General features: G+C 51.1%; 1 protein-coding gene across 3 annotated transcripts; it reads left to right on the plus strand.

Annotated features, from left to right (window-relative positions):
* The first annotated feature begins 155 nt into the window (after positions 1–155).
* Positions 156–21,574, plus strand: LSR (lipolysis stimulated lipoprotein receptor). Of its 3 annotated transcripts, XM_049900665.1 has the most exons (10): positions 156–318; positions 1,499–1,843; positions 12,530–12,649; positions 14,685–14,741; positions 15,314–15,460; positions 19,482–19,643; positions 19,802–19,861; positions 19,967–20,098; positions 20,542–21,173; positions 21,437–21,574. In XM_049900665.1, exons 1-10 carry the CDS (start codon positions 216–218, stop codon positions 21,470–21,472), a joined length of 1,794 nt encoding a protein of 597 aa, XP_049756622.1. In that variant the 5' UTR covers positions 156–215; the 3' UTR covers positions 21,473–21,574. The 3 variants fall into 3 exon arrangements, with proteins under 3 accessions (XP_049756622.1, XP_049756623.1, XP_049756624.1); XM_049900666.1 differs by lacking the exon at positions 14,685–14,741; XM_049900667.1 differs by lacking the exons at positions 14,685–14,741; positions 15,314–15,460.

The following is a 21,574-nucleotide window of genomic DNA, read 5'->3' on the forward strand; positions in this document are numbered from 1 at the left end:
GTTTCTCCCCGAAAGTTAAAAGTGTGCGCTTCATCCACATTGTTTCTTCTCATAAAACTCCTAAAATGTGGCGGGGTGGAGTTGGAATAGGGACAAGGGGCGGAAGCGGGAAGGGGAGGAGCGTGCACCCCTCCCAGCCTTGGTACGCGCCGCGCCCCCTACCCGCCCTGTACCTGGGAGGGGACGCGCGGGAGGGTAGCGCCTAGACAGCGGTGATGGCGCTGGTGGCCCGCGGCCTCTCCCGGAGGCTGGGCTCACACCCGGCCTCCTCGGGCCGGGGGGCACTCGTCTGGCTGTTTCTCAGCACCTGGTGTATAGGTACGTGGTGGGGTAGGGGACCCTGGTACTGCGGAGCGGCGAGAAGGCACAATGGAAGGGGGCTGGATAGAGTTCTGCGCGGCCGAGGAGGCGGGAGAGTTTTGGGGTGTGTGGGGGGGAGCGAAGAGATTGGGACCTGCCGCCTGTGTCCCCGGGAGACCCCGTGGGTGTCGGGGTGGGGGAATTCCTCGTCGGTGCGGGGGAGCTCTCCCCGCCCTTGTCCTGAGATACAGGAAGTGAAACTCCCTGGACCGTGAGCCCGGGAGTGGTAGAGAGAATGGAATCCTTTGTGGAGTGTGAGGGGGGGATTGCCCGATCACTGGAAAAGGCTGGGATGGGGACTTGGGCGCACCCCAGGGTTTCTAAGTCTTGGAGTAATGGGGAGACGGCACGAGAGGGCTGGATCAGACGCTTCCAAGAATGAGAAATCAAGAAACAGCTCCCAGGCCTCGGGTGGGTGCACAGTTGGGGACTTCCTGTCCCCCGCCCCATTCACCTTGCGCGGGCTCCAGAGTATCTGATGGGGGTGGAAATCGGGACTTGTATGAAACCACCTTCTGCTGGCAACTTTTACCTGGATGGGGTGTGTTTGGGTGGGAGCGGGGAAGGGCTTTGTCTTGTGGTTTGGCAAATTCATTTAAGGTGGCTTCGGGTAGGGGCCGATGAGAGGCTGACGGAGATACTGTGGGGCCTTCAACCACTCCATGGCACAGCACTTCTGTCAAACAATTCCAAAAATTTTTCCCCTAAATTCACAAAAACCCAGGGTAACTTGGAACTTTTGGCAGTTCCTTCTGAAGTGCGGCCTGGGGCACTGGGGGCATTGCAGCAACCCTTTGGGCTTGCCGGTACACGCCACAGAGAGAGACTGGCAAAGGGAAGAGGGGGCTGGGATGTTGAGACGAAAGGGGTGGACAGGGTGTTCCACGGAGTCCCTCCAAGGAGGCTGGCGTGTGACATCGCACCTCCCACTTAAGCCCTGTGGATCTATAAAACCGGCATGATTCTCACACCTACCTCACTGGTCCCAGAGATTAAGGAACAGTGCGTGCCAGGAACTCTGTAAAACCACACACTTCTAAGTGTCAAGCCAGCGACAAGCGACGGTGCTCATTCCTGCTGAAGCGTTCTCCTGGAGGTGGCCCGCAGTGGCCCTCACTGTCTGTGCTCTTGCCCTCAGCTCCTGCCAGCGCCATCCAGGTGACCGTGTCGGACCCCTACCATGTGGTGATCCTGTTCCAGCCTGTGACCCTGCCCTGCACCTATCAGGTGGCCTCCACCCTCTCAGTACCCATCGTGATCTGGAAGTATAAGTCTTTCTGCCGGGACCGCATCGCTGATGCCTTCTCCCCGGCCAGCGTGGACAACCAGATCAACAGCCAGATGGCAACTCTCAACTCGGGCTACAACCCGTACGTGACGTGTGACGACAGCGTGCGTACCGTCAGGGTCGTGGCCACCAAGCAGGGCAATGCTGTGACCCTGGGTGACTACTACCAGGGCCGGAGAATCACCATCACAGGAAGTATGTTGGGCCGGGCTGGGACCTGGTGGGGGACAGGGACAGGGCTCACTTCTGTGGTGTGTTGGCCCCTTACGGCCAGCCTGTGGTCACTGTTGAGTGCCGGTGTCTGACAGCACATTCCTTTCCACTCCTTTCCTAAACCGCAAAGATTTGAGAACCTAACACTATCAGGCGCTGTCGTGGGCCCTGGGGATACAGCGATCAACCAAACCATCACAACACTTCCTTCAGGGAGCTCACATTCAGTAAGAGACCCAGACGAGATAAACACAACACATGCTGTCAGGGGCTTAAAGGTAAAGGAAGTGGGGGTAATGAAGAGACACGACAACAACAACAAAAAAAGAAAAACCAAACCCGTTACCGCTGAGTGGGTCCCGACTCTTAGCCACCCTGTAGGACACAGTAGAACTGCCCCATAGGGTTTCCAGGGAGCGGCTAGTGGATTCAAATTGCCAACCTTTTGCTTAGCACCCGAGTTCTTAACCCCTGTACAACCAGGGCCCCTAAAAGGGAGACAGTGGTACTACAGTGATACTAACACCACCTCTGATTGTATTAATTAGCAGTAAAAACTTATAAAGGGCCTCCTAAACCCTGCTGGCGTAGTGGTTAAGAACTGTAGCTACTAACCCAAAGGTCGGCGGTTTGAATCCACCAGGTGTTCCTTGGAAACTACAGAGCAGTTCTACTCTGTCCTGTAGGGTCACTATGAGTCAGAGTCAACTTGACGACGATGGGTTTGGTTTTTGTTTTTTATGTGCCAGGTGCTAAGAGCTTTACATGGGTTACGTTGTTCAGGCCACACAGTTAATTGAGTTGTCGCTTCACAGTGGATGGGAGGAGCTGAGGCACAGAGAGATTAAAGTGACTTAAGTCAGCCACTTTGAGTCTAGTCTTCAAGGGCTCCCAGAGGGGTGACGTGAGTGAGTTACAGGGTGAGAGGTCTTAATGGAGAAGACCGGAGACTTGCCAGGTCCTTTCCTCAGGTTCACCCATTGCCCCCTCACTGCCATGGTTCACACTCCTGACAACCGAGGCACAGACAGGTGAAGTCCGTCGGCTAGAGTTGAGAGCATTCGAACCCAGGTAGCCCTGAGAACTCTTTCTTCTTAGCCATAATGCTGCCTCTTGGCAGGAAGTGTGTCTGTGAGAACTAAGTAAGGGACAGTGGAGAAGCTGTTCATTCATTTGTCCATTCGGTGATCAGGACAGCCGAAGTCCCTGCCCTGAAGGGAATGGCGTTCTTGTAGGGTGAGACAGGTAGAAGGTAAGCAGATAAAGACAGAGTGGGGCCCTGGTGGCTCAGTGGTTAAGAGCTACGGCTGCTAACCAAAAGGTCGCCGGTTTGAATCCACCAGTTGCTCCTTGGAAACCCTATGGGGCAGCTCTACTCTGTCCTGTAGGGTCACTATGAGTCGAAATTGACTCAGTGGCAGTGGGCTTGGTTTGTTCGTTTAAACAGTAAGAGGATTTTAGCAAGTGCTAGGTGCTACAAAAAAAGTGGAACCAGGTAATGTGCTATCTGGAGTGACTCGGGATATCCACCTTAACCTTGTGATTTGAGGAGAGGCTGGGTCTGGAATCTCAAGAATTGGGAAGAAGGCAGAGGTGAAGGTAATGGCAGCAGTGGGCCAGGGATGAAGGTCAGCTGCCTGGTGGATTTATCCTTTCGCTGACTTAAGCAAGGACTAGAGTTTTAACCCTGGCATGGGGCAGAGAGGGGAAGAGAGCACCTGTTTCAGCCCAAGGAGACCAGGCCGTGGGGCACATTCCTTCCTCACTGTCCAGTCCATAAATGAAAGGCAGGTTCCAGGGGCCGAGCTTGTTGGTCCTGTTTCCAAAGGAGGGACCTATTTGCCCTGAATTTCCACGGGCAGTTTAGCCCTAAGCATCCTGCTGTGCTTGAGGTCAGGGGTCAACCTATACAGGCCCTGCCTCTCTTAACCCAGGGCCCTCTCCAGCCTGGATCAGGCAAAAAAAAAAAAAAAAAAAAAAAAAAATCCAAACCCATTGCCATTGAGTTGATTCTGACTCATAGCCACCCTATAGGATGGAGTAGAACTGCCCCATAGGGTTTCCAGGGGCCCGCTGGTGGATTGAACTGCCGACCTTTTGGTTAGCAGCTGAGCTCTTAACCACTGTGCCACCAGGGCTCCATGGCAGGACGGTCCGAATACTGAGAGTACCCCTCAAGGCTGGCTGGAATCCTGGCTCCTCCGCGGAGCACAGATCTTTAGAACGACTCTCAGGCTTTATCTGGGCCAATTCTTCGTGCCCCAGGAGGCCTCACGGGGCTGGCTTTTGAACTGGGCCCGTGTTTGATATCAGCTGTGATCTGTATTCACCATTGTGTGTGTAGCCCTTCAGGAAACCCAGCAGCCATGGGGGCTTCCGCTGTTTCAGTTTTGAAGACTGGAAAAGTGGAATTCCCCTTTGGTGCCCCTAGGGAGATCAACCATCCTGGTATTAAAAGCAAAAGTTCTGTGTCCCAGGAACCCTCTCAGTCCCAGGCAAATGGCAACGTTGCTCACCCCAGGCATCCCTTAGCTGAGGGTGGATCCTGCTCCCCCTTCCATTTCCTCCCTGCTTTGGGTGATGTGGGGCCCTAGTGGCATAGTGATTAAAGAGCTCAGCTGCTTACCAAAAGGTCAGCAGTTCAAATCCACCAGCCATTCCTTGGAAACCCTATAGGACAGTTCTACTCTGTCCTGTAGGGTTGCTGTGAGTTGGAACTGACTTGATGGCAATGGGTTTGTTTTTTGGTTTTGGGTGATGTGGGATGCCTGGATAGAAGGCCCTGTTTCTACCTCCTCAGGCCGCTTGGGGCCCATATGTCCCCACTTGCTTTCATCAGCACTGGGCGGTAGAGCCCCATAGGGCCCCTGAGATCAGGAGGGCCACCTCTGCTGTGTACAGATAAGGAACCAGAGATGTGCAGGAGGCCCGGCTTCAGTTCCTGACTCGAGGCCAGGCATCTGCTCCTGTACCTGAAACATTAGAGCTGAGCCCAGCTGAGTAATCTCAGAGCCAGATGGGACCAGGAACAGGGTGCGCCCTGCAGGAAGGAGGTGGACCCGGGCCTTAGGATTTATCAAAAGAAGCCGGAAAGCCATATTTTCATGGGTTCTGAAAACATCATGCAGGCAAAACACAATGCATAGATCTGACCTATGGGAGCCCAGATTTCAACCCCTGGCCTATACTCTTTTGCCTTGGCAGAGGGGTTCCTGTCTACCTCTTCAGCTTCACGGAGGGACCAGCTCTTGAGCTCTGGTGTTGGAGAGGTGTGGTCAGAGCCTGATTTAAAGATACCGTGAGAAATCATGGGCTGAGAAGGTGTTGGTGGCGTAGTAGTTAAGAGCTTAGCTGCTAACGGAAAGGTCGGCAGTTCAAATCTACCAGGCACTCCTTAGAAACCCTGTGGGGCAGTTCTACTCTGTCCTGTAAGGTCTCTGTGACTGGGAATTGACTCGACGTCAACAAATAAGAGGGCATTAGGGAGAATTTGGAGGGCTTAAAAGAATCCAGTCCTGGGTTAGAAGGAGCCCTGGTGGTGCAGTGGTTAAGTGCTCAGCTGCTAACTGAAAGGTTGGCTTTTCAAACCCACCAGCCACTCCGAGGGAAAAAGGTGTGGCAGTCTGCTTCTGTAAAGATTACAGCCTTGGAAACCCTATGAGGCAGTTCTACTCTGTCCTGTAGGGTCGCTTTGAGTTGGAATTGATTTGATGGCGGTGGGTTAGTTCTGGATTATATGAGGATTCAATGAAAGGATACATGCAGAGGGCTGAGTGCTGAGCTCAGCACATAGTAAGAGCTCAGTAGGTGACGGCTAGATGCGTGCCTGTGGAGGGGTGCCCTGTCCTCTACTCTGTCACATCTGTTCTGAAGGACACCTTATCCAAGCCCTTTCCTGGCCACTCCACCGCTGGTACTCAGTCCTCCTTCCCTAGTTTCCTTTCTCCATCCTGCTTATCACCATCTGATAGGTGAAATATTTTAATTTTCTCCTTGTCTCTCTTTCCCAGTTAGAATCTGAGCTCATCCTAGGGCCTCTTCACATGCTTTTTTTAAAATTGTCCTGACTTTTTTTTTGGTTGTTGTTGAAAAGATACACAGCAAGACATGTACTTATTCTTTATGTCATCTACAGTTTCCTTCCAACTCAGTGTGTTTGCTTCAACAATAATTTTGTTCCTCTTCCATTTGTTATACTGTGACATTGACTACATCCTTCGAATTGTGCAGCCATTCTCACCCTCCTTTTCCAGTTTACTCCTCCCCTGCTGACATTAAACTCCCTTCCCCCTAAGCTTCCTATCTAACCTTTCAAGCTGCTCTTATCAGTTTGATCCTATATAGTAAGTTCTTCAAATGAGTACAATGTTCATGGCAAACATTCTTTACTAGTTAAGCTAGGCTATTTGGTTTAAAGAAGGTATCGGAAGATTTTTGGTTTATGATTTCAGGGTTAAAGATTATCTCAGGGCAGGAGTTTCAGGGGTTCATCCCAGCCTCAATGGTTCCAGAAGTCTGGATTCCATGAGAATTTAAATTCTCTTCTGTATTTTCCACCCTTTTGATCAGGGTTCTTTAGAATCTTTGATCAAAACATTTAGTAATGATAGCCGGGCACCATCCAGTTCTTCTGGTCTCATAACAAAGGAGGCAGTTGTTTGTGGAAGCAACTGGCCACACACTCCATTTCCTCCTCCTTTTCCTGACTCTTCTTCCTCCGTTACTCCAAGTGAATAGAGACTGATTGTTGTACTTTATATGGCTGCTTGTAAGCTTTTAAGACCCCAAACACTGCACAATGAGCTAGGAGATAGAACCACCAAAAAAAACCAAACCCAGTGCCGTCGAGTTGATTCTGACTCATAGCGACCCTATAGGACAGAGTAGAACTGCCCCCGTAGAGTTTCCAAGGAGCGCCTGGATTTGAACTGCCGACCCTTTGGTTAGCAGCCATAGCATTTAACCACTACGCCACCAGGGTTTCCGGGAGATAGAACAGAAGCACTAAAAACAATATTAGGCCAATTAACTGGGATATCCCATGAAACCGTGACCCTAAACCCTCAAACCAAAGAACCAAATCCCATGAGGTATTTTGTTGTACATAAGCAGATGCAATAGGTATACTTGGTAAAATATATATATATGTGTGTATATATATATATATATGTAACTTATTACAGGTATACAATTTAGTGACATCATTTCCACCAGTTGGCTATGTATCCATTACCCTTAATCAGTGTAATTTTCCCATCACCCTAATCAGAAACTCAGTTCTCTGTAGCAATAGCACACTGTTTCCCCTCCCTCCTATCCCTAGTACCTTTAATCAACTTTGGTCTCTATACATTTGCCTGTTCTTATATTTTTATATAAGTGAAGTCACAATACTTATCCTTTTGTGATTGACTTGTTTCAGCATAATGTCCTCAAGTTTCATCCATGGTGTAGAGTGTATGAGGACTTTGTTTCTCCTGCTGGCTGAGCAGTATTCCATCATATGGATGCACCACAATTTATTTATCCATTCGTCTGTTGATGGACATTCAGGTTGTTTCCACCATTTGGCTATTGTGAATAGTGCTACAGTGAACTTGAAGTACATATGTCTGTTGGAGTTACTGCTTTTAAGTCCCTTGGGAATATTCTTGGCAGTGGAATTGCTGGGTCATGTGGTAGTTCTATTTTTTATTTTTTTGAGGAACTACCACACTATTTTCCACAACAGCTGTACCATTTTGCATTCCCATCAGCAATGGATGAGTTCCAATTTCCCCACATCTTCACCAACATTTGTTATTTTCTGTTGCTTTTTTAATCTTAGCCATCCTAGTGGGAGTAAAATAGTATCTCATTGTGGTTTTGATTTGCACTGCTGGTGGCTAAAGAAATTGTGCATCTCTTCATGTGTTTGTTTGCCATTTCAGTATTCTCTCTGGTGAAATGTCTATTCAAGACCTTTGTCCATTTTTGATTGGGTTGTCTTTTTTTTTTTAGTTGTTGAAGTTATATATATATATATATCTTGCTTATTGGATTCTTATTGGATATATAGTTTCTAAGGATGTTTTCACAATTGGTAGATTGTCTCTGAGTTTTCCTGGTAAAGTCTTTTGATGAACAAAAGTATTTAATTTTTATGAGGTCCCATCTATCTATTGTCTTTCGCTCTTCATGCTTTTGTTATTGTATCTGTTAAAAGCTCATCCTGACAGCCTTGCCCCTATGTTTTCTTCTCTGAATTTTATGGTTTTAGTTTTCACATTTAGGTCCTTAATCCATTTTGAGTTTGTTTTTGTGTATGGTGTGAGGCATGGATTTTTTCATTTTTCTGCATATGGAAATCTAATTTTCCCAGCACCATGTATTGCAGAGACTCTTCTTTCCCCATTGAATGGATTTAGTGCCCTTGTCAAAAATCAGTTGACCAGACAAGTGTGGGTTTGTTTCTGGATCCTCTATTCTGTCCCATTGTTCTGTATGTCTATTAATTATACCAGTACCAGGCTGTTTTGATTACTGTAGTGTATATGTTTTGAGGTCAGGAAGTATGAGGCCTCCTACTTTGTCCTTTTTCAACATTGCTTTAGCTCTTCAGAGCCTCTTGCCGTTCCATATAAAATTGAAGATTGTCTTTTCCAAATCTCTATGGAAAGCTGTTGGAATTTTGATTGGGATTGCATTGAGTTTATAGATTACTTTGGGTAGTACTGACATCTTAACGATATTAAATCTTGCGATCCATGAACACAGATTATCTACTATTAATTTAGGTAGGTCTTCTTTAATATCTTTCAGCAGTGTTTTCTAATTTTCATTGAATATGTCATTCACATCCCTGATTAAATTTATTCCTAGGTATTCTCTTAGATGCTATTATAAGTGGAATTGTTTTCTTAATTTTCATTTCACTTTTCTCATTACTGGTGTATAGAAACCTGACTGATTTTTGCTTTCTTGAACTTGTACCAACTTTGCTAAATTTCTCTATTAGCTCTAGAAACTTTCTTGTGGATTCTTTGGGGTTTTCTGTATATAAGATCATTTCGTCCATGAAGAGAGATAATTTTACTTGTTTTCTGATTTGGATACCTTTTATTTCTTTTTCTTGTCTTATTGGTCTGGCTAGGACCTCCAGTACAATATTGAATAGGAGCGGTGAGAGCGGCTGTCCTTGTCTTGTTTCTGATTTCAAGGGTAAAGCTCTCAATCTTTCTCCAGTAGGTGCAATATTGGCTTTTGTTTTTTCATAAATGCCCTTAATCATAATGAGGAACTTCCTTTCTTTTCCTGTTTTGTTGAGGGTCTTTAACAGGAAAGGGTGTTGGATTTTATCAAATGACCTTTCTGCATCAATAGAGATGCTCATGTGGTACTTCTTCTTTGTTCTATTACTGTGGTATATCACACTGATTGATCTTCTAATGCTGAACCATCCTTGCATTCCTGGAATAAATCCCATTTGTTCATGGTGTATAACTCTTTTAACGTACTATTGGATTCCATTTGCTAATATTTTGTCGAGGATTTTTGCATCTATTTTCATAAAGAATATTGGTCTATAGTTCTCTTTTCTTATGGTGTCTTTTTCTGGTTTTGGTATTGTCTTAGTCATCTAGTGCTCCTATAACAGAAATACCACAAGTGGATGGCTTTAACAAACAGAAATATATTCTCTCACAGTCTAGTAGGCTGCAAGTCCAAATTCAGGGCATCAGCTCCAGGGGACGGCTTTCTTTCTCTGTCAGCTCTGGAGGAAGGTCCTTGTCATCAGTCTCCCTCTGGTCAAGGAGCTTCTCAGTGCAGGGACCCTGGGTCCAAAGGATGTGCTAGTCTCCTGACTCTTGTTTCTTGGTGGTACAAAGTCCCCGTGTCTCTCTGCTTGCTTCTCTCTTTTATATTTCAAAAGAGAGATTGGCTTAAGACATAGTCCAATGTTGTAGATTGAGTCCTGCCTCATTAACATAACTGCCACTAATCCCGTCTTATCAACATCATAGAGGTAGGATTTACAACACATGGGAAAATCACATCAGGTGATAAAATGTTAGACAATCACACAATACTGGGAATCATGGCCTCGCCAAGTTAACACACATTTTTGGAGAACACAGTTCAATCCATGGCAGATATCAAGGTAATATTAACTTCATAGAATGAGTTAGGCAAATAACGTCTTAGTATTATTAGGAAAACAACACTGACTTTAGGGATCTCCTGAAAAGGTCTCAGGGACCCCCAGGACTCAGAGACCACACTTTGAGAACTGCTCTTTAGTATACCAAAAAACCTGTAAACCAAACCAGTTGCCGTCAAGTTGTGTCTGACTCATAGCGACCCTACAGGACAGAATAGAACTGCCTCCTAGGGTTTCTAAGGAATGGTTGGTGGATTCGAACTAATGACCTTTTGCTTAGCAGCCAGGCTCTTAACCACTGCGCCACCAGGGCTCAGATGCCTTAATACTAGAACACAGTAAACTAGTTGCTGTTGTGTTGATTCCAGCCCATGGCAACTCCATGTGTTGCAGAGTAGAACTGTACTTCATAGGGTTTTCCTAGCTGTGAAGCAGATCACCAAGCCTTCCAAGGCACCTCTGGGTGGGTTTGAACCATGAACCTTTCAGTTGGTAATTGAGTGTACAACCATTTGCCCTACCCAGGGGAACCAGTAGAACATAGTAGGCATTCAATAATTACTTGTTGAAAGTTGAATGAATGAATCAAATGCCTATTTGAACACAGCCATGTCCCCGGAATGCTGGAACAGATAACAAAGGCTAAAGAAGGCCAGCAAGAGGAGGGAAGGGGTTTATTCTCAGGCCCATCTCCCAGCCAGGCTCTGTGCCAGGCACTGGGGACTCAACAGTGACCGGGACAGATCAGGTTCCGCTTGCATGAAGCCCACATTCTCATGTGGGAGGTGGGCAGTCAGCACCAAGGCTGAGAATGTAGCTGAGCAGTCAGGTGGGGGAGCTTCGTGAGCTAGGACAGCCAGGGAACACTTCTCAGCCAGGCTTGAGTAATGAGAAGGCACCAGGCTGGGAAAGTTCTGGAAGGACACGGCGCTAGGCAGAGGGAGCAGCATGAGCGCTGGCCAAGGCAGGAGCGAGCTCAGCTTGTTGGGGGACAGCAAAGGTGAATGGTGGGGATGAGGCTGGCATGGTAACCAGTGACCAGATCATGCCAAGGGACTTGTGGGCCAGGGTGAGATGTTTGGAATGGCATAGGTGGACACTGTTGAAAGGAGGACTTCTCTGTGGACATGAGCCTGGGCAGGGGCCTGACAGAGGAAGAAGGCTCTGGTTCTTTCATTTGCTCAGCAAATATTGTGGTGTTGTAGGTTGGGGCACACACGGGTATTGCCTTTCAGAGCTGCCATGCAGAACAGTGGGTACACGGGACAAGGTGGGAGGCGGTCAGCAGGAGCCAGAGAGGGGAGCAGCCAGGAAGAAATGGCCACGAGGCAGGCTGTGGGGATTTCCTGGCTGGGATGCCCATCTCCAGCTTATCGGCATCTCCCGTGAGCCTAAGGCAGAGTTGCCCAGTGGGTCCCACCCTGTAGGTGGCTAAGGGAATTTAACTAATTAGGGCCTGAGGAGTAGAGAGGAAACCAGATGTGCTGGGAGACTTTCGTTACTGCACAGTTAACAGGCTCCTTGCCTGGGGCTGCTTGAGACCAGAGTCCCCAAGCCCTGGACCTGTCCTGGAATGTGGGGACTGTGGGTGAGTGGACAGACTAGGGCCCTAGAAAGGCCTGTCCTTCCCTGGCACACACACACATCCACTGTCTCTCGCTGCCAGGGCCTCTTTTGATTCCTGGAATCTGGGCTATTTATCTCTGCCTCCTTACCCTGGACCCATCCCACTGGGTCATGGCAGGTACTGTGGCAGTTCATGTCAGGGATGGTGAGACTGTTGCTTTGGGAAGTGGTTCAGAGGACGGTCATTAGCCCAAGAGCTCTAGCCCTAGAGTCAGGCTGTCCCACTCCGCGGTCGATGGGCTGGCCACTTAGGGTAGTTGAGTACCCCCTCGGGACCTATTTTCTGTAAAACAGGGAGCCCTGGTGGTGCACTGTTTAAGAGCTTGGCTGCTAACTAAAATGTTGGCAGTTCAAATCCACCAGAGCCGCTCCTTGGAAACACTACGGAGCAGTTCTACTCTGTTCTGTAGGGTTGCTATGGGTCGCAATTGACTTGGTGGCAACAGGTTTGTTTGTTTTGTTTTATAATAGTACCCACCTCATGGACTTCTTATAATAACCTGTGTTAAGTGTTTAGAAAAAAACCTGTTGTCATCAAGTCGATTCCAACTCTTGGCAACCCTGTAGGGCAGAGTAGAACTGTCTGATAGGGTTTCCAAAGCTGTAATCTTTATGGAAGCACACTGCCACATCTTCCTTCTGAGGAGTGTCTAGTGGGTTTGAACCACCTACCTTTCAGTTAGCAGTTAAGCACTTCACCACTGCACCACCCGGGCTCCTTGCAAGAGTTTAGAACAGTGCCTGAAAGGCAGTGTACCCTTGGTAGTAAGAATGACTTAATTCCCCATTGATGCGTTTGCAGTCCCCCTTCCTTCTTTGCTGTGCATGTGGGGGCAGCTGGCCCTGCTGGGCTGGGTGCACCTCCCCCTGAGGTTCCCTCACACTGTCTCCTCCTGCCCCAGATGCTGACCTGACGTTTGACCAGACGGCTTGGGGAGACGGTGGCGTATATTACTGCTCTGTGGTCTCGGCCCAGGACCTTGGGGGGAACAACGAGGCCTACGCAGAGCTCATCGTTCTGGGTGAGTGTGGGGCTGCATCCTGGCAGCCTGGATCGGGGGCGGGGGAGGGGCACAGAATGGGTCTGCTGCTTCTGTCTAACTTGCGTACCTGCCCTCCGCCCTCCTGCTTGCTCTCTGGGCTCTTGCTGCCTGCTTGCTCCCCCTTCACGGCACCACCAGTCACTTGGGCCTACCCATGCCCCGCACCCCAGGCAGGGGCTCCCCTTAACATTCCAAATCAACCAGAGCCAAATATGGAGTGGAGAGAGTTGGGGACCCTACCTCTTCCCAGTCTTGTTTTTAAAAAATACAGAAATGGTCAGAGTTGATTGGCAGCAAGTGAGGAAGGGGTTTGTGGATAAAGGGAGCAGACTGGGCCCGCCCCCTGCTGCATCTCCAGGGCCACACATCACCCAGAACCCCTCTACCCTGTTGGGGTGGCTTTGTGTGGTGTACACAGTGAGCACTTCCCTTAGATGAGGCCGACGTCAGAAGCCCAGGGGCGGAGTGGAATGTCAGCCAGCAGGACCCCCATGCCATGTGCAGAGGGCTTGTTGCCATGGGCCAGCACATACAGCCTCACGTGGCACAAGCTATGTGTGACTGCTGGGTGGCACGCTGCCAGCACTGCATACGTGGTGCACGTGAGTGAGCACACGTGATGGGGGCACACCCCAGGATGCCAGGACCACATGGACGTGTGTGCTGGGGACCCAGACAGCCTCTGTGTGTCCTCTGTGTGTGGTAAAATGCACAGTCAGCATCAGCAGTTCTGAAAATTTTAGCCTCCGGACCCGTTTGCACTCTAAAAAAAATTACGGAAGACCTCAAAGAGCTTTTGGTTATGTGGGATATCCCTAGATATTTATTAAATTACAATTGAGAAAGTTTCAAAGCACAAGCACACCATCCGTTGGCCAGCAGAGTGAGGATGTCATCACATGTCACATAGCTTCTGGAAAACTCCACTGTACGCTCACGAGAGTGAAAAAGGCAAAGAGCCTCTTAGTATTATTATGAAAATAGTTTTGGCCTTGTGGACTGGACCATACTTTGAGAACTGCTGACTTGCATTTGGAGCCCCCTCCAGGGGCTGACATGCCATAGAGAACGCATGAGCTCTGGACAGCGCTTTGTAGGCAGAAAGCCCAGGTGTGTGTATGCCCCAGGTGATAGGACACTTGTGGGGCACAGAGCTCCGTTGTCACCTGAGGGAAGGCACTAACTGGGGCACAGAACCTTTGTACGTGTCCTGTGATAGAATGCATGAACCAAGATGGAACCCTTGTGGGTCACAAAGCCAGGGCCACGTTATGATTTTCATGGGCTGGGAGGTACTTTTGCTTTTGTGGCCCCCTTCCTCCCATAAAGAAACTATTAAAAAGTATACTTTATGATTGCATTGTTATAAAGACAATTCACTGTTACGTTTTCAGTATTAGTATATTCATTCATACGTTTTCTTGGGCCCTGAAAAGTATAGCGGGCCCTAGGGCGCTGTGTCCACTGTGCTTGCTGGATTAGTTGGCCTTTTGCGGAATCATCCCAGTCACATGGGGTGGAACCCTTTGGGGTGATGTTGTTGTTGTATGCCGTCAAGTCGATTCTGACGCATATGACCCTATTGGATGGAGTAGAACTACTCTGTAGGGTTTCCAAGGAACAGCTGGTGGATTTGAACTGCTGACCCTTTGGTTAGTAGCCTGAGCTCTTAACCACTTTGCCACCAGGGCTATGTCACACAGATAGAGGGTCCAAACTGAGGTCAGACCTTCAGAACCACATGGAATATTGGTTAAAGCCCTTTGGGGCAACAGACACCCTTGATGTATGAGAGAGTGGGTGAATTTTGTGATGGAAGCCTTCTGGAAAACAGCTCTCTATCTGAGCAGGGGACGGAGGGCAGGAACCACATGCTGGGACCTCGTAGGCCACCAACCCCTCTTCCACTTCAGGATCACCTTCCGCCTGATTAGCGTAGAGCTGGGCTTCAGGGCAGGGTGGCCTGGGCTGGCTCTTGCCAGCATAATCTCCTGTTTCTCTTTTGTCCCTCCAGGCAGGACCTCAGGGGTGGCTGAGCTCTTACCTGATTTTCAGGCGGGGCCCTTGGAAGGTATGGGGGGCATGGAAGCCTAAGTGAGGCTTCTGGGAGTCCTCCCCACCACCCCCCACCATTTACTGCTTCTGTCTCTGGTATTCTCCCCTATCCTAAACACTGCTGGTTGTGGGCCCCCACTAACCCCACCCAATTGGTAGCACCTAGTGACCTGGCTCTGGGCTTTGGGCTGGCTGAGGCGGAGCCTGGGGTGTAGGCAGGGGCTCCTGTGACTGGTGCCTGCGGTACGCTCCTGGAGGTTGGGATATGGGCAGCTGGGTCTCACCTGTCTCTGAGGCTGTATAGCCTGTCTTGCTCCAGGTCACCTCTTGTTTTCTGCCCTGTCGGCATGAGCCCAGGGGCAGTTCCCCAATTTCTGGACCAGCCTGGGTTGGGGGGGGCGGGGGTATTCCTTTGCTGCTGCTGCTGCACCCCAGCCTCTGCCGTGGAGAGCCCAGGAGGGCTGCAGCTTCCTGGCAGGGTCTGCTGCTAGCCCCCCAGCCTGCCTCCGCTCTGTACTGCCCCACTGTGTGTCCCTGCCCACGTCCTCACAGGCCTCTGGCTAAGGGCCTGCCCTCATCTCCCCGCAGACTGGCTGTTCGTGGTTGTGGTCTGCCTGGCCGGCCTGCTCTTCTTCCTCCTCCTGGCCATCTGCTGGTGCCAGTGCTGCCCCCACACCTGCTGCTGCTATGTCAGGTGCCCCTGCTGCCCGGACAAGTGCTGCTGCCCCAAGGCCCGTAAGTGCCCCTCACGCCACCACCCCACCTGGCCCCAGGGGACGAGGCCCTCTGCTTGCCTCCCAGGACAGCGCTACTCACTAGTCTGGAGGCTTTGAGGTCAGCACTTTGGAGCACGTAGGCCCAGGAAGAGCTGTTGCTTTACGTTAGCATTTGCTGACTTCAGCTTTTCATTTATTTTGCATTTTTTTCTATTGAAAGTGTTCATGCACATGGTAACAACAACAACAAAAATTCAAGCAATGCACATTATTCCCTGCAATGGAAGGCTCCCTTTAGAAACAAAAGTTGTTTCTTGAGTTGAACAAGGTTTACAGCGCTGCATAATTTAAGTAGATGAAGGAAAGAAAAACACACTTTCACAGAAACACTGCATCTTACACACGGCTGCGACATGCAGACGACACAACCTTGCTTGCCGAAAGCGAAGAGGACTTGGAGCACTTACTGATGACGACCAACGACCACAGCCTTCAGTGTGGGTTACACCTCAACATAAAGAAAACAAAAATCCGAGAAGCTGGACTGTATGACGAAGAACGGGGCATCAGGATTGGAGGAAGACTCATTAACAACCCATGTTATACAGATGACACAACCCTGCTTGCTGAAAGTGAGGAGGACTTGAAGGACTTACTGATGAAGATCGAAGACCACAGCCTTCAGTATGGATTATACCTCAACATAAAGAAAATAAAAATCCTCACAACTGGACCAATAAGCAACATCATGATAAATGGAGAAAAGATTGAAGTTGCGAAGGATTTCATTTTACTTGGATCCGCAGTCAATACCATGGAAGCAGCAGTCAAGAAATCAAAAGATGCATTGCATTGGGCAAATCTGCTGCAAAAGACCTCTTTAAAGTGTTGAAAAGCAAAGATGTCACTTTGAGGACTAGGGTGCGCATGACCCAAGCGATGGTATTTTCAATCATCTCATATTTATGCAAAAGCTGGACAATGAATAAGGAAGACCAAAGAATTGACGCCTTTGAATTACGGTGTTGGCAGAGAATACTGAATATACGATGGACTGCCCAAAGAACAAACAAATCTGCCTTGGAAGTACAGCCAAAATGCTCCTTAGAAGCAAGGATGGCAAGACTGCACCTCACTTACTTTGAATATATTATCAGGAAAGACCAGTCCCTGGAGAAGGACATCAAGCTTGGTAGAGAGTCAGTGAAAAAGAGAAGCCCCTCAACGAGATGGACCGACACAGTGGCTGCAACAATGGGCTCAAACACAGCAACCATTGTGAGGATGGCGCAGAACCAGGCAGTGTTTCGTTCTGTGTACGTGGGGTCGCTATGAGTCAGAACCAACTTGATGACACCTAACAACACCACCACCACTATGTTTATGGAGCTCTGGTGGTACAACTTTTAAGTGCTAGGCCACTAACTGCAAGGTCGGTGGTTCAAATCCACCAGCTGCTCCTCAGGAGAAAAGACCTGGCAATCTGCTCCCATAAAGATTTACAGCCTAGGAAACCCTACGGGGCAGTATTGTTCTGTCCTCTAGGGTCTCTGTGAGTTGGAAAAAACTTGTCGGTACACAACAACAACAGCAACACAACAACTTTGTTTAAGGACGTATCCAGTAAGTAAAACTGGGTACCTGTGGGTGTCTGGGAGCAGAACTTGGACCAGAGATGAAGAGGGGAAAGAAACACGTAAAACAGAAGGGAAAGAAAAGAAGAACACAGAGTCTTCCTCCTACCACTGGCCCATCCCCCCTCCTTGGGACCACAGCTCTTACCAGCTCCTAGGATTCCTGCAGAGAGCCCGGGCACACCAGCATCCCCATGGCCCAGTGCCGGATGCGTTAATAGTAAAATAACAGGTGTGAGTGTTGCAAGCACGGCAGTGTAGGTTTGAGGCCCGGCTTGATGACTTACCTGCTTGGAAGCCAAGTGAGTGACTTCCCATCTCCAAGCCTCAGCTTCCTCCTCTGTGAAACACGGCTTCGGGGAGAGTCCTGGCCCAGTCAGTACTCACACCGACAGCTGTGATGTTCTAATAGCTGATGGGTGTGGAAATTCTAACACAGGCCAGGCTCACACTAAGCGCTGTGCGTGTGAGTTCACCACAGGCATTGAACTCGGTGGGTAACCTGGTTCCTCAAAATATCACTTCCTTGGAAAACAGCCACCTCCCCCTGGAGCCCTGGTGGTGCAGTGGTTAAGAGCTCAGCTGCTAACCAAAAGGTCTGCAGTTGGAATCCACCAGGCACTCCTTGGAAGCCCTATGGGGCAGTTCTACTCTGTCCTGTAGGGTCGCTATGAGTCGGAATCGACTCACTGACAGCGGGTTTGGTTTTTCGGAGGCTTATGCCAGCCATGCCCTTTCTGTCATTTTTAGTGCAGAGTTCTTGCTCAGGCGATGCACGTTAGTCCATTTCACAGAGGGGAAGGGAACCCCAAGCGCTGCAACAACGTTTGCAGTCACCCCCGAATTAAGGCTGGGGCCAGGGCCAGGAATGCAGGTGCCAGTGCCAAGGCCCTAGTCGCCACCCTCTTCATCATCCTCCTGGCCTTGAGCTGGTGTCAATGCAGCCCCAAGTCCCCAAGATCCCATGTCCCAAGGCTGCTCATCTTCTATCCTGAGGCCCTGCAAACTCCCCGAATAGGGGGTCTGTTATTCCTGCCATGCCCACAGTCCCTGCTGGCCTTTCAGGGAGTCCAGTAGCCACTACTTTGTTGTTGTTAGGTGTGGTCAAGTCTGTTGTGACTCACAGCCACCCTACGTACAACAGAAGGAAACTCTGCCCGGTCCTGTGCCATCCTCACAATCCTTGCTACGTTTGAGCCCACTGTCGCAGCCACTGTGTCAGTCCATCTCATCGAGGGTCTTCCTTTTTTTTTTTTTTTTTGCTGACCCTCTACCAACCATGATGTCCTTCTCCGGGGACTGAATCCTCCTGATAAAATGTCCAGAGTACGTGAGAGGAAGTCTTGCCATCCACTGCTAGGGAGGCATTACCAATGAGTAAACGCTAAGGAGGGCTTCCTGCTAGGTGGGGCTGAGCACTCAGCCTCTTGCTTCTGAACAGAAGGTGAAGGGGGTCTCTCTGAGCCCGTCTGTACACTGTATTTTCCAGTTGGGAGTCCAAGAAAGGGACTTGCCTAGGGCCCACGGACTGCTGCAAGAGCAGCACACAGCTTCTTGCAGTGGGGTGGAAGCAGCAAGAAGGCTTTGGCCTTGGCCTTGGCCTTGGCCTTGGCCTTGAGGTCTCTTGCCTGGAGCAGTGGTGGGGGAGGGTGGAGGTGGGTGTGGCCCAAGGGTTGGAAACAGTAACTGGAGATGTTTTGCTGCCAGGGCTGAGGCAAATCAACTCCTGAGGCCCTTAGGCTCTTGCCTTAGACTCCTTTCCTGTGCATCTGGGTTGAGGACCCAGCAGGCACGAGAGGGGAGCGGGCGTGGGGCGCCCCCAGATGAGTCTTTTTCTTAGAGCCAGGGATACGTGACCTGGCTTGTGGGAAGAGTGGTGGACCCAGCACACAGGCCTTGTCTGAAGGGGCAGGTGCTGCCCAGCTTCACCCACTGTCGCCCTGTAGGAATACAGGCCCAGAGTGTTCTGGTATCTTTTGATAGGGTGGCCGGAGAGTTGGGATTTTACGTGAAACCTTTTGATCACGCAATGTTGGCCTGTTACCATTACTATCCAAACAAAACATACCGGCCTGACAGATTGGGGCTGCGGGTGGCCAGGGTGCACTCCACTGAATCTCTATGGGGAGCCGTACGACAGGCGAGGATTCAATGAAACAGGTCCCCTAGCCTCAAGGCCCCTGGAAGCTGAGGTCCCCTAGCCTCAAGGCCCCTGGAAGCTGAGGTCCCCTAGCCTCAAGCACCCTGCAGAAACGGAATGAGGACTGGCAGTGCCCATTTGCTCAGGGAGACTGCACAGCCAGGGCATTGGGAAGGAGGTCCAGACGTACCTCCCTCCAGAAGCCCTGTTGCAGTGCGGAGCAGCACAGCTCCTGGCTGTCTCTCATGCTGACTCTGTGTCCCTAGTGTATGTTGCTGGCAAAGCGGCCACCTCAGGAGCCCCCAGCATCTACAGCCCTGACACCTATGCCTACTTCTCCGCTACCAAGACCCCGCCACCACCAGCCATGATTCCCATGGCCCCTGTCTACAACGGTTACCCTGGAGATTTTGACAGGAACAGCTCAGGTGAGGCCTGGGTGAGCCAGGAGCAGCTGGGGGGAAGGGTAGGCTGGGCATTTAGGCACCAAGAGAAACCTGGGGCTGGAAGGAAGAGGGAATTGGGAGGGGGCTGGAGATGTGGGGTGGCTCCAGGGGGGCAGCCACCGACAACCAGTCTCCCCTAGTCGGTGGCCACAGCTCCCAGGTGCCCCTGCTTCGTGACACGGACAGCAGTGTGACCTCCGGTGAGAACTGATCGTCACCAGGTGGTACATGTGGGTTGGGGAGGGGGCTGGGTCAGCTTTTGTCCTCCCAAACTGAGGCCTGTCACCTCTGCCTCCTGCTCCTAGAGGTGCGAAGCGGCTACCGGATTCAGGCCAATCAGCAGGATGACTCCATGCGGGTCCTGTATTACATGGAGAAAGAGTTGGCCAACTTTGACCCTTCACGACATGGTCCGCCCAATGGCCGTGTGGAGCGGGGTGAGCAGGAGCCTTGGGGTCTGAGGGTGTGGGGGAATCCCATCTCCCTGATACCCCATGAATTAAGCCTGGGGCTGAGGCCAGAACTGCAGATGCCTGTCCCAGGGCCACACATCCTCCATCGTGAGGCCCCCGAGAACTCCCTAACTGGGTCTGTTACTTCTGCGGTGGCCACAGCCCCTGCTGGCTCCTCAGGGAGCCCAACACCCACTGCTAGTGAGGCTTTACCACTGAGTAAAGGCTAATGAGGGCTTCCTACTAGGTGGGATTAGTAGGACATAGCCCCTCCCTCCCAGCACCACAGTGAGACGTGGACAGGACTGTGTATATCGTCATTTAATAGATGAGAAGCCTTGGGGCCCCTAGAGTGCATGAGCCATGGGGCTGACACTGCTGGATCCAGGGGCTCCTGCCAGCGGTTAGTGACACCCCCTTCTCTGCAGCCTTGAGTGAAATCACCTCCCTCCACGAGGACGACTCGCGATCCCAGCCTTTCAGGGGCCCTGCTTTCACCCCCGTCCGGGATAAGGAATGGGGCCGACGCTCCCCCCGGAGCCCCAGGAGGTGGGAGCAGGAGTCCCTGGCAGAGCAGCCAGGGGGAGGCTGGGGGGTTCGGCGGCCCCGAGCCCACTCTGTGGATGCTCTGGATGATCGGACGCGGCCGGGCTCCCCTGAATCGGAGAGGTCTCCCCCAAGTAGCGGGAGGAGAGGCCGGGCCTCTGCAGTCCCGAGAAGCCGCAGCCGCGATGACCTCTACTATCAAGATGACTCGAAGGACTTCCCACACGCCTGGGGTCCTCACTGTGCTGAGTTCAGGTCTGGGGGCCGCCCGCAGGCTGACTCCGGGGCCCCCCACGCCCGTTCCCGGGACCCTCCGGAGGACGGCCGCAGGTCCGGGAGTCCCCACTACGACAGGCGGCAGCTGGAGGAGGCCTTGAGGAGGAAGGGGGCTGGAGAGAGGAGGCGAGCCTGCAGGGAGGACGAGGACGAGGCCTACTGCGGGTCAGAGCCTCCACCCTACACGCCCTACTCGGAGACCGAGTCGCAGGCGTCGCGGGAGCGGAGGCTGAGAAGGGTGAGCACCCCGGCCGCCCCGCACCCTGTCCCCGCCCGCCCCGCACCCCGTCCCCGCCCCCCCCGCACCCCGTCCCCGCCCCCCAGCCGCCCCGCACCCCGTCCCCGCCCCCCCCCGCACCCCCAGCCGCCCCGCACCCCGTCCCCGCCCCCCCGCACCCCGTCCCCGCCCCCCCGCACCCCGTCCCCGCCCCCCGGCCCCCCCGCACCCCGTCCCCCCGCACCCCGTCCCCCCTTCACTCTCTCCTCCCTTTTCTCTTGCAGAACTTGGCCCCGAGTCGGGAAAGTTTAGTCGTCTGACCTCATGTTTTATATGTAGCTTTTTGTACATTTTTTTTTTTAATTCGAGGAGGGTCTACTGATGGTCTCTCTCCTCCTGAATCTAATAAAATGTGTAACGAC

Source organism: Elephas maximus, chromosome 11 (assembly GCF_024166365.1).
Source record: "Elephas maximus indicus isolate mEleMax1 chromosome 11, mEleMax1 primary haplotype, whole genome shotgun sequence".
Taxonomy (NCBI): domain Eukaryota; kingdom Metazoa; phylum Chordata; class Mammalia; order Proboscidea; family Elephantidae; genus Elephas; species Elephas maximus.